Source organism: Phyllobates terribilis, unplaced genomic scaffold, assembly GCF_046119375.1.
Source record: "Phyllobates terribilis strain yellow unplaced genomic scaffold, ASM4611937v1 Scaffold_4__5_contigs__length_816908805, whole genome shotgun sequence".
Classification (NCBI taxonomy): domain Eukaryota; kingdom Metazoa; phylum Chordata; class Amphibia; order Anura; family Dendrobatidae; genus Phyllobates; species Phyllobates terribilis.
In genome coordinates, this window is record NW_027362764.1 from 423,018,923 (window position 1) to 423,031,760 (window position 12,838).

Consider the following 12,838-nt stretch of genomic DNA (forward strand, 5'->3'; position numbering starts at 1 on the left):
GATTTCGTGGCGGAATCAGGAATCAAGTTTGACACCACCGACCTCACAGAAATAGACTTTTTCAAAGTCTTTTTCTCTGAGGATTTTATAAACCTCATGGTGGGCCAAACTAATTTGTATGCTCATCAATTTTTGGAACAAAACCCTTCTTCATCATTTTCTAACTGGTCTCCTGTAGACGCAGAAGAAATGATGAAGTTTTGGGACCTGGTCCTTCATATGGGGATCCTGAAAAAAAACAGAGGTTCAGCAATACTGGAGTGTTGACGTTTTGTATAACACTCCAGTGTTCCGAATGGTCATGACCCGGACACGTTTTGAGGCCTTCCGCAAGTTCTTGCATTACGAAGATAATGCAAGGTGTCCTGCACGCGATGACCCGAACTTTGATCGTCTTTTCAAAGTTCGGCCGGTCATCGAGCACTTCAACAACAAGTTATCAAGGCCCTGATATTTGGCAGTGGTGGCGGAGCGGGCCCCACTACTTCTGGAACTGAAGGACCTCGAATTGTACCGGGCCAGCATTTCCCGTGGCAGATACCTCACAGCGGAAAAAAAGGTAAGTCACAAAAGAAGTGCCGAGTGTGTTACCGAAGGGGAATACGCAAGGACACCATTTACCAATGTGACACCTGCCCCGACAAACCTGGCCTCTGCATGAAAGACTGCTTCAAAAGGTACCATACTTCCATGGACTATTGAATTAATTTCTGACGTATGACAACCTGACGAACACTACACAGCTGACGTAGTGTTCGTCAGGTTGTCATACTTCAGTTGTGTAGTGTTTGTCAGGTTGTCCTACACAACTGGTGTATAACACTACATTATAAAATTGACAAATCAGGTATCTGTTCCAAAAAGGGGGCACTTGTTGGGCATTTCCACTGTTTAGGCACATCAGGGGCTCTGAGAACGTGACATGACATCCACAGACAATTCCATCACAGTCTGCATTCCAAAGCGTCACTCCTTCCCTTCCGAGCCCTGACATGCGCCCAAACAGTAGTTTTCTCCAACACATGGGGTATCAGCGTACTCAGGAGAAATTGCACAACAACTTTTGGGGTCCAATTTCTCCTAGTACCCTCGTGAAAATAAAAATATTGTGGCTAAAAGAGCGTTTTTGTGGAAAAAAAATGATTTTTTTTTTTCACGGCTCTACGTCATAAACCTTTGCAAAACACTTGGGGGTTCAAAGTGCTCACCACACATCTAGATAAGTTCCCTGAGGGGTCTAGTTTCCAAAATAGGGTCACTTGGGGGGGAGCTCCAATGTTTAGGCACACAGGGGCTCTCCAAACGCGACATGGCGTCCGCTAATTATTCAAGCAAATTTTACAATCAAAAAGTCAAATGGCGCTCCTTCCCTTCCGAGCCCTGCCGTGCGCCCAAACAGTACTTTTTCCCCACATATGGGGTATCTGCGTGCCCAGGGGAAATTGCACAACAAATTTTGGGGTCCATTTTTTCTTGTTACCCCTGCGAAAATAAAAAAAAAATTGGGTCTAAAGTAACATTTTTGTGAAAAAAGTTAAATGTTCATTTTTTTCTTCCACATTCCAAAAATTCCTGTGAAGCACCTGAAGGGTTAATAAAGTTCTTGAATGTGGTTTTGAGCACCTTGAGGGGTGCAGTTTTTAGAATGGTGTCACTTTTGGGTATTTTCTGTCATAAAGGCCCCTCAAAGTGACTTCAAATCGCTGGTCAACTTTTAACCCTTATAGCTCCCTAGCAAAAAAAATGTTGGTTCCAAAATTGTGCTGATGTAAAGTAAACATGTGGGAAATGTTATTTATTAACTATTTTGTGTGACATATCTCTCTGATTTAAGGGCATAAAAGTTCAAATTTTGAAAATTGCTAAATTTTTGCCAAATTTCCGTTTTTTTCACAAATAAACGCAAGTGATATCGAAGAAATTTTACCACAATCATGAAGTACAATATGTCACGAAAAAACATTCTCAGAATCAGGGGGATCCGTTGAAGCGCTCCAGAGTAATTACCTCATAAAGTGACAGTGGTCAGAATTGTAAAAATTGGCCTTGTCATTAACGTGCAAACCACCCTCGGGGGTAAAGGGGTTAATTCCCCTATTGGTTTGAAAAAGTTCATAATGCACCTTTAAAATGTAGTACAGATGCAGGAGTGAACTTGTTCTTAACCTTTTCGTGCCAGAGCCTGTTTTCGCCTTTGTGACCAGGCCAATTTTTTCAATTCCGACCACTGTCACTTTATGAGGTAATTACTCTGGAACGCTTCAACGGATCCCCTGATTCTGAGATTGTTTTTTCGTGACATATTGTACTTCATGTTAGTGGTAAAATTTCTTCGATATCACTGGTGTTTATTTGTGAAAAAATCGGAAATTTGGCGAAAATTTTGCTATTTTCAAACTTTGAATTTTCATGCATTTAAATCAGAGAGATATGTCACACAAAATAGTTAATAAATAGCATTTCTCACATGTATACTTTAAATCAGCACAATTTTGGAACCAACATTTTTTTTTGTTAGGAAGTTCTAAAGGGTTAAAAGTTGACCAGCGATTTCTCATTTTTCCAACAAAATTTACAAAAACATTTTTTTAGGGACCACATCTTATTTGAAGTGACTTTGAGGGGCTTTTATGACAGAAAATGCCCAAAAGTGGCACCATTCTAAAAACTGCACCCCTCAAGGGGCTCAAAACCACATTCAAGAAGTTTATTAACCCTTCAGGTGCTTCACGGGAATTTTTGGAATGTGGAAGAAAACAATGAACATTTAACTTGTTTTCACAAAAATGTTACTTTAGACCCAATTTTTTATTTTCACAAGGGTAACAGGAAAAAATGGACTACACAATTTGTAGTGCAATTTCTCCTGAGCACGCTGATACCCGATATGTGGGGAAAACCACTGTTTGGGTGCACTGCAGGGTTCGGAAGGGAAGGAACGCCATTTGACTTCTTGAATGTAAAATGTGTTTGAATAATTAGCGGACGCCATGTCGCATTTGGGGAGCCCCTGATGTGCCTAAACAGTGGAAACCCTCCACAAGTGAAACCATTTTGGAAACTAGACCCCTTAGGGAACTTATCCAGATGTGTGGTGAGCACCTTGCACCCCCAGGTGCTTCACAGAAGTTTATATTTTCCCACAAAAATGTTTTTCATCCCCTAATTTTGCATTATCATAAAGGTAACAGGAGAAATTGCACCATGAAATTTGTTGTGCAATTTCTCCTGAGTACGCTGATACCCCATATGTGGGGGAAAACCACTGCTTTGGTGTACGGCAGGGTTCGGAAGAGAAAGGAGCACTATGTTGGCTGGGATAGGTTGCAGACACCATGTCACATTTGAAGAGTCGCTGACATGCCGAAACAGCAGAAACCCCCACAAGTGACCACATTTTGTAAACTACATGTCTCAAGGAATTCATCTAGGGAAGTAGTGAGTATTTTTTAATTTTTAAATTTATACCATTAGGCAGTGAAGAAAACATAATTATATTTTTACCACAAAAAAATGTTTTACCCTCAGATTTTACATTTTCACACAGGGCAATGGGTAAAAATGGTGCCGAAATGTGTCACACAATTTCTTCTAAACGTAGCAATACCCCATATGTGGCTGTACGGTACCGCTTAGCCATACGGCGAGATCTGGGAGGGACGGAGCGCTATTTGACTCTTGGAGAACAAATTATTGTAGAATAGTTTGTGAACTCCATTTACACAGCCCCTAAGTGCTAGAAGAGCAGAATCCCCTCTCAAGTGACCCCATTTTGGAAATTATACCCCTTTGGGAATTTACCTACAGATGTGATGATTTTGACTCCATGGGTCTTTTCTAGAAACAAGCAGCAGTGGATGTTGCGGAGTGAAAATTTCAAACTGCCGTTGAAGCGACCAGTACGCTGTAGTGACCAGTACGTTGTGCCCAGCTCGTGCTTCTGGAGACATGCACCTGTAAATTAGGCAAGCTCTCATCGCCACAGGAATGCCAAACATGTGGACCCTAAATGTAGTTTAGGCACATTGTGGGGCTCAGAAGGGAGGGAGGCATTTGGATTTGGGAGCACAAAATTTTCTGAATTTCTTTTGGGGGGCAAGGGCCATTTCGCTTTTCCAGAGCCTTTCTGCTACCAGTAACTTGGAAGTCCCTTATATTTTTAACAGATAACGGACCTGAGAGGGGACTAGCTTTTTTTGAGGACTGAGTTGAAGCTTTTATTGGGAACATTTTACATAACATTTATCTGGCGCTCTAGGCTGAGCACTTACATCAGGGTTTCCATCTAAATTTCCAAGTGATGTAATTCAGATGAAACCCCTGCGGGATCCATTCACTATAATGTGGCAGCAGAGTTACTCTGGACTCCGTCTGGCCTCTGTTTAGCGGTGTCCTTTTTTCAGAAGTGCACAAAATTGTGGCCAACCGCACTTTTATGCACGCCTAAAAAAACTGACACCGTGGGATCACAGGCCAGACAGCATCCACAGTGCCTAGATCTGCCTCATTACAGGGAATCTTCCGTCATGGGTTCCTTCTGAATCATGTATTTCAGAGATTTACACGGAAACTCTGGTGTAAATGCTCAGCGCAGAGCACAGGATAAATGTGAGCAGAGCCTTACTGTGATCTTTGGGAGACATAATAAAGAAATCAGTAGCAGGTGAAGAATTGGTTTTATTTATTTTTTACGCCGTTCCTCGTGTGGTATAAGTGATTAGATTACTTTATTCTTCGGGTCGGTGCGATTACAGCGATACCAGATTCATATTGGGTTTTTATGACTGACAGCTGTCACACACTAAAAGACGCTTTTTTTTTGCAAAATCTAGTTTTTGCTTCGCCATATTTTGAGAGCTATAATTTTTCCATATTTCGGCCGACAGAGTCATGTGAGGGCTTGTTTTTTGCGGGACGAGTTGACATTTTTATTGGTACCATTTTTGGGTACGTGACATTTTGTTGATCAAAGCGATCCGTTTTTTGGGAGGTAAAATTAACAAAAACCAACAATTCAGGAATTGTTTTTTGAGGGTTTTGTAATGCCGTTCTGCGTGTGGTAAAAGTGATAAGGCAGCATTATTCTTCGGGTCAGTACGTGTAGAGCGATACTACACTTACTGTATATTTTTTTTAATGTTTTGGCGCTTTTACACAATAAAACAATTTTATAGAAAAAATATTTTTTTTACATCGCTTTATTCTGAGAGCTATAACTTTTTTATTTTTCGGCTGATGGAGCTGTATGGCGGCTTTTTTTTTTGCGGAACAAGATGATTTCAGCGGTACCATTTTTATTTCCATTTTGCTTTTTGATCGCATTTTTTTCCACTTTTTGTTTGGCGATATGATGAAATAGCATAGTTTTTTGCTCCGTTTTTTATTTATTTTTTTTACGGAGTGCACAGGAGTTAATTAGTGTGACAGTTTTATAGATCGGGTTGTTTTGGACGCGAAGATACCAAATGTGTACTTTTTTTGTTTTTGCATAAATATACGGATTTATTGGTTTAATATTTTTCTTATTTTTATTTATTTTGTGTTTTTTTTTTTTAACAGTTTGAAAACATTTTTTAGACTTTTTTTTTACATTTTTACTTAGTCCCTGTATGGGACATTAATTTTTATTTTTCTAATCACTGGTCTCATGCAATAGACATGTATTGCATTGCATGAGAGCTCTGCTGACAGTGTAAAACTGTCATTATCTCCTGCTAGACTCAGCTGCAGGCTGAGCCTAGCACGACACCGTGCATGGCAGACCCAGAGGCGGTCATGTGACCTCCGGCTGCCATGACAATGCCAGGTCCTCTCAGACATCAGGGGGCCATCGGAGAGGTAAGTGGACGACCCCCTCTCCTCTCACTATCTTCTAAATGCCGCGATTGCTATAGATCGCGGCATCTAGAAGATAGCAAAGGGTTAACATCATTGGGACCTGATCCCCTGTCAGAGCAATCGCTCTGCACCGCACCCGCAGAGCTTGCAGGACCCTGGGGGTCCTGAGCGCTGTGGGACCACCGACCGTTTATAAACGTCGGCGCTGCACAGAGCCCAGGCAGCGCCGACGTTTATATACAGTGGGCGGTCGGGAAGCGGTTAAAGGTAGTTTGTCATCAGGGTTTTGCTTCTCCATCGATGAGCAGCATGATGTAGGGACAGAGACCCTAATTCCAGTGATGTATCACCTACTGGGCTGCTTGCTGCAGTTTTGAAAAAATCACTTATCTGCTGCAGTTCTACCAGTTTTCTGAATGCTGATCTCTACCCCCACACTACTGATTGACAGCTGTCTATGTACACTGTTCATAGACAGAAAGCTGGAGAAACCATACATGAAATGGGAACCAGAACTAGAAGGATAGCACTGACTTGTAATGAAATCATATCTTCCTTTATATTGGTTCAGTTCAAATTTACCCTTATCGGTAAATGGTAGTCTCATCCTGCCAGGCTGATGCACAGTGCCTTTGTATCCTATTACTCATAATAATTATGCTGCTTACTTTTTGCAGGGTTCATGGAGCCACATTAGGTGTGGGATCCCTTCTGGCTGGCTTTGTTGGAGAATCCACCATGGTGGCTATTGCATCTTGCTATGTATATCGAAAACAGGTAATATCTGTTTGCCTCCATTCATGATGAGACAGCAGGACAGTGGATATGTTACTTATAATTAGGCAGAAATATTCCATGCCCATGAATCTGTTAGACTGATGAAGCTATCAATAGGGTGTTATTAGTATATATGCTCGTTCATACAGCAGAAGGTTTCATCTCACCTCACTGGCTTGGCACTGTTTGATGGATCGGGGCCTTGGAGTTTGAAACACACAGCATAGTAATTTCACAATTTATCTGGAGTAAATGCCTTTTTGAAAAGTCACAAAAAATTTGCAATTGTGCAACATTTTTGCGACTTTTGGCATTTTCATGCCATTTTCTCCTAGTTCTGACAAAATGGGCAGAGCAGGGGTGTGGTGCCACAGCTAGTGTAGTTCATGACGATCTGAGATCCTACTACAGAAATGTTACGCCATCCATAGACTGCAGTAAGATTTGTGTCGAGTTGCATGCCACTCGTCAGACACTCCTGATTCATGAAGAGACGTGCATCTTCTTACTGAATCATGAGCATCTGACTCCTACACCCCCCCCCCCACCTCACCAACACCAGCGAGGAAATTGGCGGTGTTAAAGAATCGGAGCCCAAGTGTGTATTTAACTATTGCGTAGGAGATAGTGTTACCTATAGCATAGATATTGAAGCTTCACCACCAAATTATGTTACTACGATGCCTTATAGCCTACAGAAACCAGTGCTCATGAGACCAAAATTACATAGAACATGGTCTTTGAGTCACAAAACGTATATAAAGACAGATTAAAAAATGTGTCATCCAGTGGATGGAGTCACAGCACAGCAGGGGGTAAGTATAGTGAAATGGAGTAATACTATGGGCCTAAATCGGTGGTAGAATAATGTACATTAAGGATTTACCAAAGTCTTATATCACATACAGCAAGAGGGTTTAAAGTCACAAAAAGTGCAAGATGATATAAAAGGTAGTAAATGCCTTTGATTCTCCCCCGATATTTTCACTATGCCCGATGGACATTATGATAATAGGTAAAGGGAGTAAATATACATAAAGCCTTCTCCTGGCATGGCTCCAAACACCGACACGTTAGGTACTGTGCCTACAGCTGTGGGTTGCGTCACATCATCAGGAACTCTGCTTATATGCCAAACTGGCCAATAGTATGGAATAACCCAGAGATGAGTGGCACATGCAATGGTGCTGGCCCAAAAGTGGGTGCGTCTCAAGGAAACGTCAAGCAGCACATGTCAGGTCGTGAGACCCAAGTCCAGATCTACATGCCCAATCACATGAACAGAATTTAGGTCACACAACAAGAACAAGCACGGCTGAAGAGAAAACCAAGGATTCAAACGCCTCACCAGCCGCCAACCATGCGAACCGGCAAATAGCAAGAAGCCAAGCCAGACGGCGTTCAAGTGATTGAAGCAATGAGATATCGTAGAAAGAGGTTTTATACTGTAGTTACAATAATATATAGTAACAGTAATTCATCAATAATTTAAAAATATATTTGATACCACAGAGACAATGAATGAGTAAAGACAATCTACTTTGTAATTTTTGGTTCTATGATCACTCTTCTTTGTAGGATATATAGTATTGTGCGTGACCACAACTAAATGACATGCTCAATGATTCCCCTTATCAAGTGTAATATGACATTATATACTATTTATCTTGGTAACATCACTGTATGCAGAGTTCTGATTAATTGTAATGTTGCCTTGCAAGAACCAAAATATGTTACATTCTACGTATTACATCATTTTTCTATAGCACTAAGAGCTACATGTACATGTTATGCATTGATCTAAATTGGATCTATAGTTAATCAATTATCTGTCTCAATATATAAATTGTGCTCAGCATAAATGAGTACACTCGCTTTGAAAAGTAAAATTTTAATTAATATCTCACTAAACACATGAACAATTTCCAAAATTTTGACAAGACTGAGTTTCATAGAACATTTGTTTAACCCATAACATGAAAGTAAGGTTAATTACTATAACTTTACTCAAATTTGAAGAGACAGAAATTAATACACACCTCCATAAAAAACAACTACATCTAGAATTTCATATGACCTCCATCATTTTTGAGGACAGCACCAAGTATTTTAGACATGTAATGAACAAGTTGGCGACATATTGCAACATCTATATGAATGCTGGATGGAGAGTGATGATCAACTTGTCTCTCCGGAATTCCCCCCATGGGTTTTTCAGCTGGGTTCAGACAAGGAGATACACTTGGCCACTAGATCCCTTTTACCCTGTTTAGGTGTTAACTTCTGTAGCCGGCCTGGATGTTTATGAGAGATAGTTGCGTTCCATCTTTGTTACAATGTTACATCACTTTTGCTACAGTATTGTGACTGATAATTAAAACTTCATTGATCTTCTTGTAGTCTTCACCTTTCTTTTGTAAAGAAATTAATTTCTCTCTCAGGCTTGTGACAGTTCTCTTCCATGTGGTGCCATTGCTGACAGCATGAAATTGGAAGGGATTTTCTTTAAGTAACGCCGGTTTATAGTCCACTGTCTTTTGGACACCTATTTAATGAATAATTAGACTTACCTGTGGTTGAATTGTTGATAATTAGAATTTTGTAGTCTACACTTTAGCTTTGCTCCTGACTTTCATTGGGGTGTATTCATTTTGCAACATGGTCTTGAATACATTTGATTAAAAAAAATTACTTTTTTGGGTCTGCAAAAAACTAAAGGTTTTGTGACAAATCTGTTGGTATACTCATTTATGCTGAGCACTGTATGTTCCCTATACATCTGACAAGTATGTTTATTATATAACAATTGGTGAGTTTACCATTAGTGTATTAGTCATAAACTGGTAATACAGTTATCCTGAAACAATAAAAAATAGTATAACATTATGGTAAAAGAAGGAAAATATAGCACTAGACTCGCAGAGAAGTCACTAATAGAGGAGAATCTTGATACAACACCATTTCCCTAACTGGAATTATATGCCCAAATATAGCATATAGACAACGGTTATAGATTATATAGCATATGGACAAGGGTTATAAATTATATAGCATATGGACAAGGGTTATAAATTATATAGCATATGGACGGGGGTTATAGATTATATAGCATATAGACAATGGTTATAGATTATATAGCATATGGACGGGGGTTATAGATTATATAGCATATGGACAGGGGGTTATAGATTATATAGCATATAGATGGGGTTATAGATTATATAGCATATGGACAGGGGGTTATAGATTATATAGCATATGGACAGAGGGTTATAGATTATATAGCATATGGACAGGGGGTTATAGATTATATAGCATATGGACAAGGGTTATAAATTATATAGCATATGGACAAGGGTTATAGATTATATAGCATATGGACAAGGGTTATAGATTATATAGCATATAGATGGGGTTATAGATTATATAGCATATGGACAGGGGGTTATAGATTATATAGCATATGGGCAGGGGGTTATAGATTATATAGCATATGGACAGGGGGTTATAGATTATATAGCATATAGATGGGGTTATAGATTATATATCATATGGGCAGGGGGTTATAGATTATATAGCATATGGACAGAGGGTTATAGATTATATAGCATATGGACAGGGGGTTATAGATTATATAGCATATGGACAGGGGGTTATAGATTATATAGCATATAGACAAGGGTTATAAATTATATAGCATATGGACAAGGGTTATAGATTATATAGCATATGGACGGGGGGTTATAGATTATATAGCATATGGACGGGGGGTTATACATTATATAGCATGGGCAGGGGGTTATAGATTATATAGCATATGGACGGGGGTTATAGATTATATAGCATATAGACAATGGTTATAGATTATATAGCATATGGACGGGGGTTATAGATTATATAACATATGGACAGGGGGTTATAGATTATATAGCATATGGACAAGGGTTATAGATTATATAGCATATGGACAGGGGGTTATAGATTATATAGCATATGGACAAGGGTTATAAATTATATAGCATATGGACAAGGGTTATAGATTATATAGCATATGGACAAGGGTTATAGATTATATAGCATATAGATGGGGTTATAGATTATATAGCATATGGATGGGGGTTATAGATTATATAGCATATGGACAGGGGGTTATAGATTATATAGCATATAGATGGGGTTATAGATTATATAGCATATGGACAGGGGGTTATAGATTATATAGCATATAGATGGGGTTATAGATTATATAGCATATGGACAGGGGGTTATAGATTATATAGCATATGGACAAGGGTTATAGATTATATAGCATATGGACAAGGGTTATAGATTATATAGCATATGGACAGGGGGTTATAGATTATATAGCATATGGACAAGGGTTATAAATTATATAGCATATGGACAAGGGTTATAGATTATATAGCATATGGACGGGGGTTATAGATTATATAGCATATAGATGGGGTTATAGATTATATAGCATATGGACAGGGGGTTATAGATTATATAGCATATGGACAGAGGGTTATAGATTATATAGCATATGGACAGGGGGTTATAGATTATATAGCATATGGACAGGGGGTTATAGATTATATAGCATATGGACAGGGGGTTATAGATTATATAACATATAGACAAGGGTTATAAATTATATAGCATATGGACAAGGGTTATAGATTATATAGCATATGGACGGGGGGGTTATAGATTATATAGCATATGGACAGAGGGTTATACATTATATAGCATGGGCAGGGGGTTATAGATTATATAGCATATGGACGGGGGTTATAGATTATATAGCATATAGACAATGGTTATAGATTATATAGCATATGGACGGGGGTTATAGATTATATAACATATGGACAGGGGGTTATAGATTATATAGCATATGGACAAGGGTTATAGATTATATAGCATATGGACAGAGGGTTATAGATTATATAGCATATGGACAGGGGGTTATAGATTACAGTTATATGAAAAAGTTTGGGCACCCCTATTTATCTTAAGCTTAATGTTTTATAAAAATTGGTGTTTTTGCAACAGCTATTTCAGTTTGATATATTTAATAACTGTTGGACACAGTAATGTTTCTGCCTTGAAATGAGGTTTATTGTACTAACAGCAAATGTGCAATCTGCATTCAAACAAAATTTGACAGGTGCATAAGTATGGGCACCCTTATCATTTTCTTGTTTTAAATACTCCTACCTACTTTTTACTGACTTACTAAAGCACTTTTTTTGGTTTTGTAACCTCATTGAGCTTTGAACTTCATAGCCAGGTGTATGCAATCATGAGAAAAGCTACTTAAAGTGGCCACTTGCAAGTTGTTCTCCTGTTTGAACCTCCTCTGAAGAGTGGCATCATAGGCTCCTCAAAACAACTGTCAAATGATCTGAAAACAAAGATTATTCAACATAGTTGTTCAGGGGAAGGATACAAAAAGCTGTCTCAGAGATTTAACCTGTCAGTTTCCACTGTGAGGAACATAGTAAGGAAATGGAAGAACACAGGGACAGTTCTTGTTAAGGCCAGAAGTGGCAGGCCAAGAAAAACATCAGAAAGGCAGAGAAGAAGAATGGTGAGATCAGTCAAGGACAATCCTCAGACCACCTCCAGAGAGCTGCAGCATCAACTTGCTGCAGATGGTGTCACTGTGCATCGGTCAACTATAAAACGCACTTTGCACAAGGAGAATCTGTATGGGAGAGTGATGCGAAAGAAGCCTTTTCTGCAAGCACGCCACAAACAGAGTTGGCTGAGGTATGCAAAAGCACATTTGGAGAAGCCAATTTCTTTTTGGAAGAAGGTCTGTGGACTGATGAAACCAAGATTGAGTTGTTTGGTCATACAAAAAGGCGTTATGCATGGCGGCAAAAAAACACAGCATTCCAAGAAAAACACTTGCTACCCACAGTAAAATTTGGTGGAGGTTCCATCATGCTTTGGGGCTGTGTGGCCAATGCCGGCACCGGGAATCTTGTTAAAGTTGAGGGACGCATGGATTCCACTCAGTATCAGCAGATTCCTGACAATAATGTTCAAGAATCAGTGATAAAGTTGAAGTTACGCAGGGGATGGATCTTTCAGCAAGACAATGATCCAAAACACCGCTCCAAATCTACTCAGACATTCATGCAGAGGAACAATTACAATGTTCTGGAATGGCCATCCCAGTCCCCAGACCTGAATATCATTGAACATCTGT

General features: G+C 39.3%; 1 protein-coding gene across 1 annotated transcript in view; it reads left to right on the forward strand.

Annotated features, from left to right (window-relative positions):
- Positions 1-12,838, forward strand: part of ANKH (ANKH inorganic pyrophosphate transport regulator) — a 162,235-nt gene that overhangs the window by 128,739 nt on the left and 20,658 nt on the right. The window contains exon 11 of the mRNA XM_073678629.1: positions 6,516-6,615. Within this exon, the coding sequence (XP_073534730.1) occupies positions 6,516-6,615 (100 nt within the window). The remainder of the gene's footprint in view (positions 1-6,515; positions 6,616-12,838) is intronic.